Source organism: Cryptomeria japonica, chromosome 4 (genome assembly GCF_030272615.1).
Source record: "Cryptomeria japonica chromosome 4, Sugi_1.0, whole genome shotgun sequence".
Lineage (NCBI taxonomy): Eukaryota > Viridiplantae > Streptophyta > Pinopsida > Cupressales > Cupressaceae > Cryptomeria > Cryptomeria japonica.
Window position 1 is genome coordinate 653,177,450 of NC_081408.1, and position 18,431 is coordinate 653,195,880.

General features: G+C 33.7%; 1 protein-coding gene and 1 pseudogene across 1 annotated transcript; both read left to right on the forward strand.

Moving 5' to 3' along the window:
- Positions 1-2,061: 2,061 nt before the first annotated feature.
- On the forward strand, positions 2,062-2,844 carry LOC131031417 (vacuolar iron transporter homolog 1-like; annotated as a pseudogene).
- Positions 2,845-12,768: 9,924 nt separating this feature from the next.
- LOC131031415 (vacuolar iron transporter homolog 1-like) lies at positions 12,769-13,864 on the forward strand. Its single transcript, XM_059219378.1, has 2 exons — positions 12,769-12,823; positions 12,936-13,864. Exons 1-2 carry the CDS (start codon positions 12,769-12,771, stop codon positions 13,862-13,864), a joined length of 984 nt encoding a protein of 327 aa, XP_059075361.1.
- The last annotated feature ends 4,567 nt before the right edge of the window (positions 13,865-18,431 follow it).

Consider the following 18,431-nt stretch of genomic DNA (forward strand, 5'->3'; position numbering starts at 1 on the left):
CCTCTGTAATCACAAACTTCACCTTGCCAAGGGACCCCCTTAAGGCTTACATCACAAAACTTGCTACTTACATATAATAAATAAATATTTTTTTAAAAGTTTTTTTTTATATTTAGAAACAAATCTTTAATCAATTGTAACTTCATCAAGTTGCCTTGTGACCCAATAGGTTGACCCTCGTAAAGTCATAGCTTTGAGCTAAGTTTTTTAGCTTCTAGTCCTTAACTCTTGAATCATAGAAATATAATTCTTTGTCAACAATCTATATTGAGTTCCACACATATAGGGTTTTATCATGTTATCTTTGACCCTGGTAAGGGTTATAATTATCAATCATAGTCTCATGAAACCTTTTGAAAACCATCCATATTGAGTCCAACACCAAACCCCTTATCTATCTTCAAGAAAATAGACTTCACAATATAAGCAAGAAACCCCTACTATTTTAAAGGGGATTAGGAGCTCCACTAGACTAAATGAAATCAAAGAAAGTAAAAAATGCTTCTCATACAAAGCATCATCTGAAAGCAAGAAGCTCACTTAAGATGATGAAAATTCTTCCATCTTTTGGTGCCACTACCCTCCAGTATGACCTTGTCACAATTTATGCATTTGATGTTTTAGGTGAGCCTTTGGAGGTCTCATCCTCAACATAGTCGAAGTTAACTTCATTTGATCTATAGGCACCAATATAATAATATATCTTTTGTAGATTACTCAGTAGTTGTTGGGCTATGTTTCCTATCTCTAGATCAAGACCAAACATAAGTTGGTCCAATACTTCAATAAATGTGACATGTAAACCTCTTAAATTTTATAGTATTTGGTGTGCCCAAAGTGTGATAGTTTCATTATATAGAACAAATACTTTTCCTAATCTAGAAAACTTTGGAAGCCTATCAAATAGTGTTCTAGAAAATCCAAGTTGAGTTTGAATTTTAACTTTTGCAACCTCAAAAAGTCTAAGTGCAACATTGACAATAAACTTTTTTGATTTGAAATCTTCCATGTAGACCATGGTCTCGCACATGACATCATAGCTTATAGACACCTTGGGCATTGTGTCTAAAGAAAGTTGGTAGTTGATTCCTAAACAAACACCTTCTCCTCCTTTAAGAAAGATATCAAATTCAAAGAAAATTGTTTTATACTTTATAGGATTTATCTGCATATTACACTTGACAAGATTGAGATGAGATACACTAGCAAAATCAATGTATAGCAACATTGAATTTGTAAAGTTGGGTAAAATTTTAGATTTGGGAAAAAAATTATTTATTTGTTGAAAGATTCAATGCATAGGAAATTTTGCTTCTTTTATTCTTGTATTTCTCACATTTTCTTTCTTTTGAGAAATCATAATTAATTCTAAATTGTAGAATATAAAAAATTAACTTAAAACAATATTTTTACCAACAAACATATTTCATTATTTTTATCTTTTATTAATATATATTGAAAATTATAATTTCAAACTATTATTAAAATTTTTTATAGATAAAAACAATTAAATATCTTCTATACAATAGATAAATGAGATAAGCCAATATAATATAAACCATCCACAAATAATGAGATATAAAACAGCCTTCCCTTTCATTTCCTTTAAGACAAATAAAAAATTGTATGCTAGCCAGGTAGTGGGAAGTTTTTAAATGGCGTAATTGTCATATTGGCGTTCGTGCTCCATGCAAACTTTCCACATGATTGTTTGAATACACCAGAAAATGATAGTATATATCCATTATTCCTACTGCCACCGAAAAAAAGTAAAATAATGGAGTGGCACGCTCATGGCACACGCATTATGAGATCAAACACATACAGTCCACCACCTAGTCCACGTATAAAATCCAATAACGAGCTAAAAATCAATTATCTGTGTGCCACTCCTTCCTAATGGCTGTCAATATCAGTTTCATCTTTTCTGCTACTGAAAAGGGTCAGTCGGCTACAAAAGGAGGTCTATCAGGGTGTGGACAACACACGCTGCATTTTAACATCCTCAAAATTCCCTTCCATACTACGCTTAGTTGGACGGCTTAGAGAAATCAAGTTAAAATGGACGTTAGAGCATCCAGCCCTTTTGCTTTCCAGTTGGACTCTACCGAAATCAAGAGAATGATAAAAGAAGGAGAAGCAATTGCGGAGGAATCGAGCTTTCCAAATCCCCCAAAATCGAATGTTGTCATTACCATGTCTTCTTGTCCGGATGATGGTGAAGATGAGAATAACATGGATTTTCGAAATAGAGCACAGTGGCTTCGGGCGGCTGTCCTTGGAGCAAACGACGGGCTGCTTACCACAGCGTCACTGATGATGGGCGTGGGCGCGGTGAAAAAAAACGCAAAGACGATGGTGATATCTGGTCTGGCGGCGCTAGTGGCGGGGGCGTGTAGCATGGCCATCGGCGAATTCATTTCCCTGCAAACGTAGCGCGACGTGGAACTTTCCAACCTCAAGAGACAAAATCAAGCTGAAAAAGCGTTGAAGGGAAGAGAACAAGCGGGCAGAATGCCTCCTGCGTCTCCGTTGGTGATTTCAAGAGAAGAGAAAGAGGGCCTTCCCAGCCCAGTTCAAGCGGCGTGCGCATCGGCCCTTGCGTTCTCTGTGGGAGCACTGTTCCCTCTTATCTCTGCGGCTTTTATCAGTGACTATACTATTAGGGTTGGCGTTCTGGGTGGAGTTTCGAGCTTGGTGCTCATAATCTTTGGCGCCATTGCAGCATACTTTGGGCGGTCTTGTATTGTGAAAGGGAGTGTGAGAGTGCTGATTGGAGGATGGCTTGCCATGTTACTCACCTACTGTCTGCTCAGGCTCTTTCGCGCTACTGCAGGAGTTTGATTACACTGTCAACTCCTACAATAGTATTCGTACTGAGATGTTATTACGCTTAGTTGCAGGAATTGTAGTAAGCTTTGTTTTGAATGGATTTTTCAAGCAAACAATGTTTAACTAATGTTGAGTAGGGAACGCTGAAATATATAAAGAAACCCAGTTGTTCATTCCAGTAATTATAAAGATGAAAATATAATCGAGTTGGTCTACCAGTGAGTATTATTCTGCTTAGTTGCCGGACTTGTAATAATCTTTGTGTTGAATGGATTTTTCAAGCAAACAATGTTTAAATAATGTTGAGTACGAAACACTGAAATATAACATGAAAACCATTTTTCCGTTTTAGTAAGTATAAAGATGAAATTATTCAATTTGTATTATTGAAATAGGTCAGAAGTTCAAATCTCACAGGTTTCATGGATAAGGTATGTATGTTTCTTTTGATACTAATGTTATACTACTACTGTCTGATATCTTGGTCTATACAAAAATCTTTCTTTCTTTTCACTAGTAAATAAAAGTCTGCTTTTTAAAAGCAAGAAAGGATAAATATATTAATTAATATTGATAAAAAGTTTAAAAAGAATTTTAAATAGAAAATAGTTGTCACTAAACTTGAAAGGGTAGTAATTTAATGAAGTTTATCTTAAATCTATCTTTTTAATTTATTTAAGGAATTTATAAATTAACAAAACAAAAATTCTTTATAAATAACATAAGAGAATGATCAAACCAAACCATTATGAAAGAGATGAAGAAATTATGAAGATTGAGAAGAAGATGGAGATTTCCAATATTTAACAATAGAGTTGAGATCAACTGGTCCAATTTCTAGGATTATAAATAAAAGAGATGGAGTGAAATGTTCACATAGGGTGAATGCAAACCAAGGGGAAAAGAAATGAAGAAATAATGAAAGAAGATCCATGGTTAATGGATGGTATTGGTTTTAATATTGAGTCAAACTTTGACCCACTAATACAAAGTATTAGAAACTTCAACTGGACTACACTATATAATATTCCTCTAAAATAATGGAATCTATTAAGATGAATGGAAATAGGAAATCATATTGGATCTTGTAAGGTGTGAAAATGGAACTTGGTAAGACTAAAACCAAGATCCACTTTCATACACACATTAGAATACAAGGAGTGATAGTATTTGACTAAGTCTTGTACAAGACAATCAAATGACACTTCTAGGGTTTATATTCCTTTTGCTACTTTGAAAAGTGAATAAACAATGAAGATATATTAAAACAATGTGAAACTAACATGACTAAATTATTAAGTAAAAGAGAAATTAGAATGCTGCAATTGACTGATAAACAAATAGAGATTCAGTGATAGACATGTACATGGATAGGACATATGATTTTGCACTTGTATCTAAAATTTGGAAGTGAATTTATTGGACCAGGAATTCTAGAATGTCCTAGTCTACTAAGTATAAGCCAATGCCTAGAAATCTACACCCTTAGATTACCTAGAATCTTCTTCTCAAATTTGGTGGAAAACATTGAGGACAGGGGTGCCCTGATTTCCCTGGTCCTAGGAAATTAGGTCCAAATTTTTGGAACAGGCTTGTACCAACTTCTTGATGTTGTTCTAGGCTTCTTGGCTTCACTGGGTACTTGTAATTAGACACAAGAGGACAGAGAGGGTGTTGTGGATAGTGGTTTTCTTAGATCAAATCTTGGGTTTAAAATTAGCCTAATTGAAATAGAAATTAGACTTGAATTGAATTGGAAAGCTTTCCTTTCGAGGGCAAGGCTACATCTAAAATTAAAATCCTTGAATGTAGAAGATTAAACCTTGAATAAGTGATGCAATTCTCTTAGGATAAGTCCTCCATGTATTACTGCAATAACATGATAAGTCACATAAAATCCATCATGAAATCATAATTGAAACATAATATGAAGATGTCTTGATGTAGATTGTGCTCCTTGAATTAGACCCGCTCTTGAATTGGAGTGATGGAATGCAATCATAATAAATGTTCTCAATATTCAAATGAATTGAGAGGGATGCATTATATAGGGATTTCACAATTAAATTCACCTTTAAATGGACTTATACTTAGTTTATTTTTGTACGTAGCTAGATTTGAATAGGGTAGGACCGCATTATTATCCTCTCAAATTTTGAGGCCAAAAGTTTAGGACCAAGGGGGTGTGATCGTCCTAGTCTTGACAACTTTATCTCAAATTTGTAATGATGCAAGATAACAGGGTTCTAATGCAAATTCTTGCTCGGTGCCTCAAAACATGATGTATAGATATGAAAAATGTGTTATGGAAATTGAAATTGGGGTGGGATTTAGGATAAATCAGGATAACAAAAGATAAAGGGCACACCTAAAATCAAGGTCCCAAATAATTGAATGATTTTGTAATAAAGTGGAATAAGACCCATAATATTGAATTAAATAATAATCAATTGCAATAAAGGTCCTATAATGCATAAAGGAACATAAAATACTAAAATAATTGCTAGGAGAGTGTGAAATTGGACACACTAATAAAGGTGTACAATTTATGATTCTTCATCAAGCTCCCACTTTAATGGAGTTTGATCTTATGATCATACTCTTAGTAAAGTGGAAATGAAGAGATAAAGTATCTGAGAGAAATACAAGGTAGGGATAGGAAATCAAAAAATTTGATGGATGATCAAAGCCCCCAAGCATACAATCTTATCAATCCATATAAGTAACTTCCATAAAGAAAACAATGTTATTACTAAAACACAAAGCTCCAAGTCAACTAGTTGAAGAGGCCTCGATAATGAAAATGTCTCAACCACTAATATCATTCTCAATATGTTATTGCAAGTGCACAAGTGGAATCATATAAAGAACAAGGGCACACACCAATTAAAAAAAGAAGAGACCATGGGCCAATGCTAGGAAAGTGTGTTATGCTATGGGTTCACTGAATAAAGAAAAAGAAACATGAACTCTATGGGATAGCAAATTATATTATGCTAGGTGATCCATGGAAAAAGAGAGTTGGAAGGTCTAGAAGCATATGTTATGATAGTCAAATCATCTAATAAAGGAAAATAAAGAGTCAAAAGGTCTAGTAAATTGTGTTATGCTAGTAAACTCATCTTGCCATGATGTTGTCTAGTTTCAGGAATGAAACACCTCATCTAAGAAAAATAGTGCATAAAATGAGTATGTGAAAATCCCATAAATGATAGATAAAATGAGGACTAAGAAGGAGGATGTAATAATCCCATAAATGATAGATAAAAATAGGAATGAAACATTATTATGCAAAAATACCATAAATGTATAGATAAAAATAAGGATGAAACATGAGTATCAATGGAGTAGTCAGGTATGCTTTTCCATACAATTTATGGATTAATTCTCTACATGTATAGTAGATTACCTTAAAGGTTTTCGGTTACTATTAAAAGTTAATAGACCCTTGTTGCAAAATGTGTTCTTTTTTTCAAAAGGAGTATAAAAATTCTATGTGTAGGGTAAGTCTCTACTCATTAATGGTTCATCATGATTAACTTTCAAAATTTTCCTTTGGTTCTAATCTTGGTCTTGGCCTGCTCCCTCTTGCAGTTAGTAATGGTAGGTTTCATTCAAATTAGGGGTTCAAAACTCTCAGAGAAAATTTGATATAATATTTTTATCTAATTTAAGGGAGCCATTTTTATCAAGCAAGTTTGAGAATTCAATTGGATAAATTCTCTTCAAGGTATGCATGCAAAGGACTATTGAGTTGGCAGATCAAGTTATGCCAAAGGATGTTGAAGGTGTCCAAGTTATGGTAAAAGATGTTGAGGGTGCAAAAGTATTTGCTAAGGAAGGTTAGGGGGGTGATAGGGAAGATTTTGATAAGCATCCACACCTAAAGAATAGTATGTTATCCCAACCCCTATTGGAAAATTCACATGAAGTGAATATTGAGGTTCTTATTGAGAATTATAATTTAAAACAGATAAAGGAAGCCTCTATCCACCAAACTCCTTTATTAGTTACTAATAATTTTCATCCCAAGAAACCTAATGGTAATGGTGGAAAACCTTTTAAGAGTAGAAAAACAAAGGAAGAAATCAAAGCTGGTATACAAATGACTTTGAATGAAAATATGAGACCATGTCCAAAGCATGTCACTCTTCATGTCATGCATGAAGATCTTAACCTAGAATGTTAGGGGCCTTAATAATCATAACAAAAAGTTCCTTATCAAGAACCAAATTGAGTCTTGCGGGGTAGACATTATTATGTTGTAGGAAACCAAAGTTTTGGAGGATGAGATATCTCAGCCATTTGTAGCTTGGAAGAAATAAATTTTTGTAGCTTCTCCATATTTAGGAGATTTAGCAGGTCTTGCAATTTTATGGAAAGGTAACAATATCTAGGTTAAGAAGATCCAAGCTAAAGCTAACATCATTTAGATATAAGTTGATTATTTTACAATTATTGTTTTCAATTACTAAATGTGTATAGCCCTAATTCAATAGTTGGGAAGAAACTCTTATGGGATTCCATTTCCTTTACATTAGAAAATTATACTAATTTCCTCTTCATTATTGGTGGAGATTTTAATGTAATTATTTGAAAAAAGATAAATTGGGTGGAATTGTCCCTCCATTGAAAGAAATAGAAGATTTTAATAATTCTGCAATGACTAATGGTTTGAAAGATTGTGTTCCTACTAATGGAAAGATGAATTGGACATATAGAAGAAAAGGCTTCTTCCATATTGTTGAGAGACTAGATATATTTTTCATCAATCCTCTTTGGGTATCTCGGTTTGGTAATAGCACTTCTAAAATCTTGTGTCTTTTTTGGGTCAAAACATTTTGCACTTCAATTGAATGTGGCCTTTCCTACTTATAAAGGGAAACCAAAGTCCTTATTTAGATTTGAACATATGTGGTTTATGGATTCATCTTTTCTTCCATCTTTAAAATGTTGGTGGTAAAATGCTCCTCATGTACATGGGTCAAGAATGTTTCAGTTATGCAAAATGATTCCTTTTATTGGCTCCAAGATTAAGGAATGGAATGTGCATGTATTCAAGAATGTTTTTGCATATAAATGTAATTTAGAACCTCAATTGAGGATACTTAATGAAGAAAATATTTATATTGGGGCCAATGATAAATCTTACCATCTCCAAAAATAATTGTAGAATCAGTTAGAGGAAGTTTTGAAAAATAGATAAATTGTTTGAAGGCATAAATTAAGAGAATTGTGGCTTCAAGAAGGGAATAGGATAACTGATTTTTTTTATATCTTAGCCAAGATGAGAAGAAATTAAAATACTATTATTCAAATAAAAAATTATTTAGATGAAAACCTTAAGGATAAAGGTTAGATCCAAGCTGAAGTAATACACTTTTCCTTTAAGCTATTTGTAGCCCCTCCTTTGAATGGTGATAATAACTTTTTGGATTCTCAAGAGCTTCTTAGTCACATCCCCTTAATGATATCATATCCAATCAATAAAATCTTGAACTCCTCAAACCCTTTTTATTGGAGGAAGTTAGATTAGTAGTATTCTCCACTGCAACAAATAAAGCTCCAAAGCAAGATGGCTATACAACTATATTTTTCCAGAAGTTTTGGGGATTTTGTAGTTTTTGATGTCTAAAGAGAATTGGAAGATTCAAGAAGAAATGGGAATGTCTAAATAAATATTTTAACACCACTTTTGTTTCTCTGATTCCTAAATATTCTTCTCCTAAGTTTAGACCTATATCTTTGTGTAACACAATATTTAAAAGTTTTACTAAAGCTATTCTCTCAAGTTTGCAAAGAGATCATTCCTAAATTTATTTTAGAGAAACAAGGGGGATTTGTCCAGGGTAAGTAGACATCAAAAGGTTCTTTAATTGCACATGAAATAATTCACTCAATTATGCAATATAAAAGTGAGGCCATAATCATTAAATTAGATATGATGAAGGCTTATGATCATGTTAGTTGGTATTTTTAGAAGAAGTGCTTCTCAAGTTTGTCTATTCTAAGAAATGTTGTAGATGGATTATTTCATGTGTCTCAGGGGATAAGTTTTCTATTCTCATAAATGGTATGCTATGTGGTTTTTTTTTATCATGTCAAAGAGTTTAGTAGGGAGATCCATTATCCCCTTACCTGTTTATAATTTTTGTTGAACCTCTTAGTCAAACTATTGTATCTCATCACCAAAATAATATTTGAAAGGTCTAAAATTTCCACAAATAGATTTTTTAGTCATTCATATCCTATATGTAGATGATATAGTTTTATTTGGGGAAATGCCTATGAGGGAAACTAAGGCCCTAAAGTAAGTTTTAGACAAATACTATGAGATATTAGGTCAAAATATTAATGTTCTAAAATCAAAGGTATTCTTTTTGAATTGCTTTGCTTTGGTGGTAAGAAATTTGTCAAATTTCCTTGGTTTTAAATAGGATGTTACCCCTTGCAAGTACTTGGGAATTCCTTTATTTGTGGGTAGAAAAAGAAGTTCATTATAGTTAAGTATTTCCTTATCAATTTATAATAGGAAAACATCATTGAAAAATACTTGGCTTTTTCTAGCAGGCAGAGTCCTGATTAATACTGTTATAGATACCATCCCTAACTATAATAAGCCGATGTTGCCTATTCCAAAATAAGTTTCATCAAATATTGAATCTAAGCTCAAAAATTTTCTGTGGAAATGCAATAATGAACCAAAAGAGAAGATATACTTGTTAGCTTGGGAAAATGTTTGTACACCCAAATTAGTGGGGGTATGTATTCATGATTTAGATTGTAGGAATGTGGCATTGGGAGCAAAACTAGTTTGTAAATTATACTCCAATAATAATTCCAAATGGGACTCCATTGTAGTGGCAAAATATGTTGTCTCTGAATATTTGGAGAATGTCTTCATGGTTCTTGACACTCCAAAGGGGTCTCAAATGTGGAACTTTATGATGAAATTAAGGAAAGTCTTTCTACCATATTTTTTAGGATAATTCATGATGACAATAAAACTCTATTTTGGGTAGAATCTTGGAATTGTCTTTTACCATTAAGTATATTAGAAAACATGAAAGAGTTGAAATGTCTTTGAAAGGTTAGTGGGGTGACAAGGTGTGATTATTTTAAAATTATTAGTCTTGATGATGTGTTCTCAGTTATGTGGAAAAACCTTTCAAAGGTATACACACCATTGATTCAAAGAAACACACTACAAAGAGAATTAAGCAAAATGGTTATTCAATACCAAGACTCTCATTACTATTTAATATGGATGTATTATGAGTCTAGACAATATTTTGTGAGACAAGGTTATAACATTCTCACATAATAGGACTCATCTCATAAAATTAGGTGCTTCTCTTTTTGTTGGTCAAGGGCACACCTCCCAAAAGAAGGGGCCTTTCCTTGATTATCCCTCAAAGGTAAGGTATTAACAAGTGATTGGTTAGTTTCAAAGATAATATCTCTAATATTTAATTGTGTTTTATGTGACAAGGAGGTCGAGACAAAAGATCATTTATTATTGTCTTGTGATTTTGCATATGAGTGTTGGTCATGGCTTTTGCAAAAAAAGAATTTGTCTTCTCTCCTTCAGCCGTCACTTCTTTTATTTTTTGAATTTTAACTTCGATTGTTCAAAGAATATTTCTTTGTAGTTAGATGAGAAGTTGCTCCTCCCATTTTCATATTAGTGGGATAGAAATAGAAGAATCTTCATAAAAGAATTGAGAAAGGTTAAGGAAGTCACCTAGAACATATAAAGTTTCAGTTTCAAAGTAGTAAGAGCTTATGCGATTAATAATAAATGGACTATATTCCTATTTACTTCTATGATAATTATGTGCTTAAGAGTTAGAAGAGTGTAAAGATTCCTTTTAACGAGGGTCTCATGAATAATAGGGCAATCGAGGTGAATAGAAAAGATATCAAATGGAAGCCTTTGGATGTTGGTTCCATCAAGTTAAATTTGATGGAGCTGCTAAGGGCAACCCAAGGGTATTAGAGTTCGATTTTGTTTTGCAAAATCATGAAAATGTGATCTTGGGTGCGGGGGTTGCTATAATTTTAGATGGTTTGAATAATAAGGTGGAGGCTTTAGCATTAGTTTTTGGTTTAAGAATAGAAAGAAAGCTTAAATTTAACCATCTCTTCATAGAAGGTAACTCAATGAACATCATTTTCTCTCTAGAAGTTTGGTGCTCCTAGCCGTAAAATTAAGTACACACTCCATGGGGCTTGGATTTTGTTACAACAAATTAAAAAATATAGTATCGTGCATAATTTTAGAGAGGTGAATATGTTGGATGATACTTATGCAAAAAAGGGTTTCCATCTAGATAAAGTAGAAATTTTATTCACTAACAATAAAGCTAAGGAGGATTCAGAGCTTGTCTTGATCCTAAAACATGACATGGCATTGCAATTATATTTTAACATGTTTTGTGTTTTTCTAGATTGGTGGATTCATTCTTCATCCTTTGTCCTCTTCTTCTCTTAATGGCTAATGTCATATTTGTACTTAGCAGAGTTTGCATCATGGTGGTAGCTAGCAATAATCAATCCTTTATGATACAACAACAATGTCAATTCAAAACTAGGTGACAAGTTTTTTGGATAAGCTATTAGAGTTTTTGCAACTTGTTGTACCATATTGGCTTAGGTTCATCATGAATTGTTCTAATCAAGAGGCAATAAATCTCCCCATATATTTTTACTGCCCTCAATTTATTCTCACAAGAGAGTCACATGTGTGAGTATTGGTAAATGTATTTTTCATTTTCTTGTCAAAACTATGGGTTTACAAGTCTATAAATCAAGGAAGCCACTATATTTTCTCTTCATTTTGCAATTTGTTTTTCATAAGATAGTGCTGGTGGTTGGGGGGTATGTGATGGAATATAGATCATTGAATAAGAGGATAGCAATTCCGTTCAATAAATTAGATTTCCCCATCTCTGGTACATTTTTTAGATAATATCTTAAACATGTGTTCATATGGGATTGCGCTAAGGTGGAAAGGGCTATCATCACCATTGTTGAGAAGATTTTATTTAGGAAAAGACTCCTCAAATTCTCAATTCTTATTAGGTGGCTTTTGTTTTCCTTTCTAATTGCTAAATGACCTATTACAAAATTATGGGTTATTTTTTGTAGTTAGATTTACAATATGTGAGGGGGGACTTTATTTCTAGGGAGCTTTTGGATATGGATATTAAGAGTTATGATTTGTGTGAAGGGAAATCTTGGGTGGCCGGACGATTTCTTAGGAAACATTTGAAGAAAACACCTTTGTATACAAATATGTATGATGATATGAAAATTGATTTAGAAGAAAATAATTGCAAGTATTTTGAAGGGGAGTTAGGCCTTTTTTGGATGTTATTTCTCTTGTTGTAGCTGCAAAGGTTTTAAAGGTCTTTAATGCCATTCATCGTTTGCTTATACATAAGCCCCACTTAGGAAAGATTGTGCATCTCTGAGAAATAGAAGATGTAGGAGATGATGAACAAGCCAATTCGACAACCACTTGTAATCTCCACTTGGATCATTTTGTTATATTTTAGTCTCTTTTATAGTTAAGTATGTAAATTTCCTAATAATTTTATAGAAATTTATTTCACACACGCACAAAGTATATAAATTAACAATATTATTTTAGGTATTCTCATACAATTTAATAATATTAAAGTTTGATATATATATATATATTAAATGACATATTTTGCAAACATAATTTCCTTTCATTATTTTTAATCTTTTATTAATATATATGAATTATATATATACAATGAGCTATAAAAACAATCTCTGTATGGCGCAATTCTCACATTGGCGTTCGTGCTTCATGCAAACTTGCTACATGGTTGTTTAAATACATCACAAAAAAATGATATTATATATATCCATTAGTTCCACTGCCATTAGAAAAAAATAAGAATAATGGACTGGCACGCTCATGGCACACGCATTAAGAAATCAAACTCATCTACTCTACGTATAAAATCCAATAACGAGCTAAATATCAAATAAAATATAGAAGATTAGATGTGAATTGATGCCAATTGTATACCTGTTTGCCACTCCTTCCTAATGGCTGTCAATATCAGGATCACCTTTTTTGGCTACTGAAAGGGGTCAGTGTGCTGCAAAAAGAGGTCGATGGGAGTGTGGACAACACACGCTGTGTTTTAACATTCTCAAACTTTCCTTCCATACTACATTTAGTTGGACGGCTGAGAGAAACCGAGTTCAAATGAACGTTAGAGCATCCGGCACGTTTGCTTTCCAGTTGGACTCAATAGAATTGAACAGAATGATGAAGGAAGGAGAAGCAATTGCGGAGGCATCGCCACTTCCAAATCCTCCCAGGTCGACTGTTCTCATTACCATGTCTCCTTGTCCAGAGGAAGATGAAGATGAGAAAAATAGGGATACTCGAAATAGAGCACAGTGGCTTCGAGCCGCCGTGCTCGGAGCCAACGACGGGCTGGTCACCACGGCGTCACTGATGATGGGCGTGGGCGCGGTGAAAACAGACGCAAAGACAATGGTGATATCTGGTCTGGCGGCGCTGGTGGCTGGGGCGTGCAGCATGGCCATCGGCGAATTCATTTCCGTGCAAACGCAGCGCGACGTGGAACTTTCCAACCTTAAGAGACAAAAGCAAGCTGAAAAAGCGTTAAAGGGTACCGAAGAAGTCAGCAGAATTCCTCCGGCGTCTCCGTTGGTGATTTCAAGAGAAGAAAAAGAGGGGCTTCCGAGCCCAATTCAAGCAGCTTGCGCATCGGCCCTTGCGTTTTCTCTGGGAGCACTCTTGCCTGTTATCTGTGCGGCTTTTATCAGTGACTATACTGTTAGGGTTGGTGTTCTGGCTGGAGTTTCGAGCTTCCTGCTCATGATATTTGGCGCGATTGGAGCCTACTTTGGGCGGTCTTGTATTGTTAAGGGGAGCGTGAGAGTGTTGATTGGAGGATGGCTTGCCATGTTAGTCACCTACGGTTTGCTCAGGCTGTTTAACGCCACAGCAGGAGTTTAATTACACTGCAGAGTCTACAACGAGATTCTTACTGAGTATTAGTTCGTTTATTTTAGTTCCAGTAAGCCATATAGATTTGACAATCGTGATAAGGTTGGGTATAGTAGTTTTTTCGCAGATGAACAATGCTTAAATAATCTTGAGTACGGAATGCTAAAATATATTTCCAAAAGAATATCCCGAATGGTTTGAAGAACTTTTATATTTTAAGAATCGTAATTCTAGCAAAAGTTGTCCCTGTGCTTATGGCAATATCAATTACGAAATTGCTGATTGCTTTACAAGAGAAATTGTATGCAAGATCTAAATCAGTTAGCGTTCTTCATCACATAACCAATTAAATGGTCGACCACAAAGATTAATGCACATCTTTTACCTTCCTTCGTGATATAACATATTAAATTGTAGTACGGAAAGATCACTCTAAATCGGCCCTCTAAATCTAGTAGTCTTCTTCATGACGTAAGCAATGAAATGGTAAAATAAATAATCGTATGTTTCACTTCTGAAATTGATTGTGAAATTTTATGTTATTGATTAAGATTAGAGAGGAAGGGCCTCAAATACATTATAGAGTTAAGTATAGATCATTACAACAATAAAATGGATCAAAATTAGAAACAAGATAAGGGGGAAGGGCATCCAATCTATTATAGAGTTAGGTAGAGCATTACAACAATCAAATGGACCAACACTAGTAGTAGTTAAGTCACCAAAATAGATCTTCTAGAATAAAAAATAACATGAAAATAGAAAGAAGCACCAAACCAACTAAGACGTCGAACCATCAAAGGATGATGAAGCAACCACAAACATAAGAAAGGAGGACCAATAAAAAGAACTCCAATCCTCAGTCATTACATCCAACAATTAGAACCATTAGTAGAGCCACACTTCTTCATGTCTTAGTTGCAGCCAAACCTTCTTCTTTCTTCTTCTTTCGCTTCTTCTTGAGTTTCTTTCCAACAGTCACCACACTAACCATTAATTTACACATTAGCCCATTAGAAATAATTACCACCATTTTATAACCTAGTCTATAGAAGAAATCTTGTAGTGAAAGAAATTTAGGTCTTGTATAACTCATTCCATTTTCCCTTGCATGATGGGCAGTTGGTGAAATCTTGAGAATTGTCAACTTTCTCCAATCTTACTTGGATGTGTTCAATTTCTTCCATGTAGTTCTAATGGTTCTCCTGCGTCATGGTGTTATCCACTATCATCTTCATCATACCTCTTACTATTATTAAGGCCTTTCATCATTAGTTTCAAGGGGGACATTAGACTATGGAGAGAGGAAATAAGAGTCATCGTGAAAGAGGTTAATGGATTACTCTCTATTGTTAACATCATCCTCATTGTTGGGAGTGAAATCCCCAGAATCTTTGTCCTCATTGATCCTCTTGTTAGGGGTTATAGGAGCCTTAGGATATTTCGACTCAACAAATATTCTGGCTAGCTTGGTCAATCTTGTTTCCCCAAAAGAAGCTACAACATCTTCAATCTTGATCTCACCATTGGAAACTAGAACCAAGCTTATGGGGGGAATATTTGCCTTCTTTCCTTTCTTAGCATTGTGGAGGTTACTCTCAGATAAACATGGAGTCTTCTTACCAGAGCAAGGAAGGGAAGCAGAGGGGGGATCCTTACTTCGTAGAGACAACATATTTTTTTCCAAGAAAGATTCCTCTTTTAAGGGAGGTTTGAAACAATGCCCTTAGTTAGATTTTATTTTCTGGAGCTTAGAGGGCTAGACTTCATCTTTTTATGATTTAAGGATGAGGGAATATCCTCATTAAAGGGAATGCATTTTTTACTTTTCTCCTTCTAAGTAAGGTTGTGGTTGAGTATTAGGGGATTTCTCAAGTTGGGAGTCATAGGATTAATAGCAAGAGAAGTATTCAAACTATAATTGTACAAAACCAACATTAGACCTTGGGGGATAGTAGGATAAGCTCATTTTTAAATACACTACTCCATAGAGGGAAATAAGAAGAAAAATAGAAAATAAAAAATTACCATGGTTGAGATAGTCGAGGTGAGGGAGTTGGTAAGCATGTACCATAGTGAAGCACCCTTCAAGAGTGTAAGTACTTAATTATGTGGTAATTAACCTTTCCCTAGGGAGCCAAAAGGTCTTCTCTATTATATCCATTTTGTTTTCTAAATAATTTTTCTTCCCTTTCTAGGAAATAATCAATATAGTATTGGTAGGCATTTAGGCGTAAACAATGGACTCTAGCACCCTTATAGCTTAGCCAATTAACATGAGCTATGAACTCCTTTGAGACCTCTATGATCACACATCCAATTTAGACCTTACTAAGTCTTCAACTACTTAGAAACTTTATCGAGAGCTCACCATTGCACCCCTTCATGACTCCAAAGAATGAAGTGAAACATCCCTTCTAAAAAATATCCCACACAACCACATTATTCATTAGGGAAAGAAAGGAATTAGAGTAAACCCTTAATCTATGACCTACCATGTTAACAAAATTATGAACATTCTTGGCTATAATTTTTTTTATAAGAATGCAAGAAAATTTTGAAGTTTTTTTTAGATTAACATTTAAATTAATAAGAAAATCCTTAGATATTGAATTAAAATTCATTGAAATAAGATAGCTCTTAATTCTGGCATGTGTGGGGGGAAATTTCAAATTAATATTGAGATGATTGAATACTATATTTTCCTAACTGTGATCTTTAAGAAATCATTTATTTTATTAATATTGGTCTCATACATCGTTCCCTTGAAGGTATTCATCATGACTTTAACATTTACCTCACTTCTATGGATATTTTTGAAAAGTGGAGTAGAAATAATTATTATAAAGTAAGGTTCTTTTGTAATCACACAGATATCATTTTTTATTTAAGAAACAAAATACTATGTGAAGAATTTATAACTTGCATTTAGTACTATCTGTAGCCATGTAGATGAGACATAGTATACCTTTTCCTATATCATTGTTTTTCTATCTTGCAATAAATATGCAAACCATAACTTTAGAATTCACATCTCTCCTAGAAACCTCCATATTAAAAACCTTTTTAATAAGGAGAAGAATCTTGTAATCTCTTATCCACGTTCATTATTTTTTTGGTCCATTGATAGAAATTATTTTATTTGCATAGAAGGCTTCCACCAAATGTATAGTACATCCATTTATTGTGTTGGAAACCTAGATTAATGAGAGAGTTTGTAACTTTATTTGCTTCTCTCTATGAGTGTTGAATCTTTGTTTTGGAAAATTTAGAGAGAACGTATCAACTTTACTCAATGTAGTTTTTTAGTTTCTAGGAAGGAATCTATGACTAAATTATCAAATTAATTATTAGCTTAGCATCACTATCAACTTCTATGTTATGCATATCAAAGAAATGTTCTCATCTTATTACCAACCAAGAAACAACCACTTTAGCCTCATTGTCAATCTTTGAGCCTAAATTTATAGCAAGTGATTTTATGACGACCTTTTTCATTCCTTAGAATCTCCTCAAAACTTGTCACACCAAGGTTCCTCTGAGTGCTACTATCATAATTTATATTTATCCATCCTAACTCTAGCTTCTTCCATTTGATATTTTTTCTCAACAATCTCTTGGAAGGAACAATCAAATTCCTTGGTTTAGTTGGAAGGAACAATCAAATTCCTTGGCTTAGTAATACTCCAATAATAACAAATTTTGAGCTTGGTGGGGGTGGGGAGATTATGAGTAGCTTTTACATTAATTACATTGATATTTTTCTTGATTCCATTTGAAACCACCTTAGAATATTATTGCTATTTTTGTCTTCTTCTGTAGATAATGTATTGTTCCTCTCTTCCAAATGCCCCAAGAAAGGAAAGTAGGGATATAATTCCATAATTTAGTAACCACATGATGATGAAAAGGAGATTTCTTTATGTAGCTGAGAATGATATATTTGATTATAGGAGGAACCAACCAAGCCACATCAAGAGTTTTTAGTATCTCATCCTAGAATTCCTTAGTAAATATGCAGTGTAAGAAATGATGATCATTTGATTCCTTAGTATCACAACATGGAGAATATTTGTTAACCAAGTTGATCCCCTTCTTAACCAAATTGCCCATGGTCATATTTTTTTGAGTAAAAATTCTCTAGAATTACTTAATTATGGGAGTAACCTTATTGTTGTAGACTAGATTCCATTTGAATAGGGGAAAGAGGGCATCATTCTTAATCATCTTATAGGCATAGGTAATACATAATAAATTCTTGTTGGGTTTGGGGACCTAATAACTTCATCCTATCTAGGCTTACTAAAGAGGGACCAATCTACTAGGTGACTAAGGAATTGATTCCTAAGTGTGTCATTCCCTATGTTTTGAAATAGGTTAGAGGTAGCTCCTTCCATTTTGGATCCCTACCATGTTAGTCCACATAGATATACATATGAGTGCCATACAAATTGATTAAAGGATCCTTGGTGGAAGAAAAGGAGGGAATAAAAGACTTATATTATATTAATAAATACAAACCATAGTTTTTGAAAATGTGAAACATGATTTATAATATTTCTCTAAGAAAAATATA

Coding starts and splice junctions, on each gene's coding strand:
- LOC131031415 (XM_059219378.1), top strand. CDS start 12,769: ATGGACTGGCACGCTCATGGCACACGCATTAAGAAATCAAACTCATCT. Junction 12,824..12,935: donor ATCAAACTCATCTACTCTAC/GTATAAAATCCA, acceptor TGTCAATATCAG/GATCACCTTTTTTGGCTACT.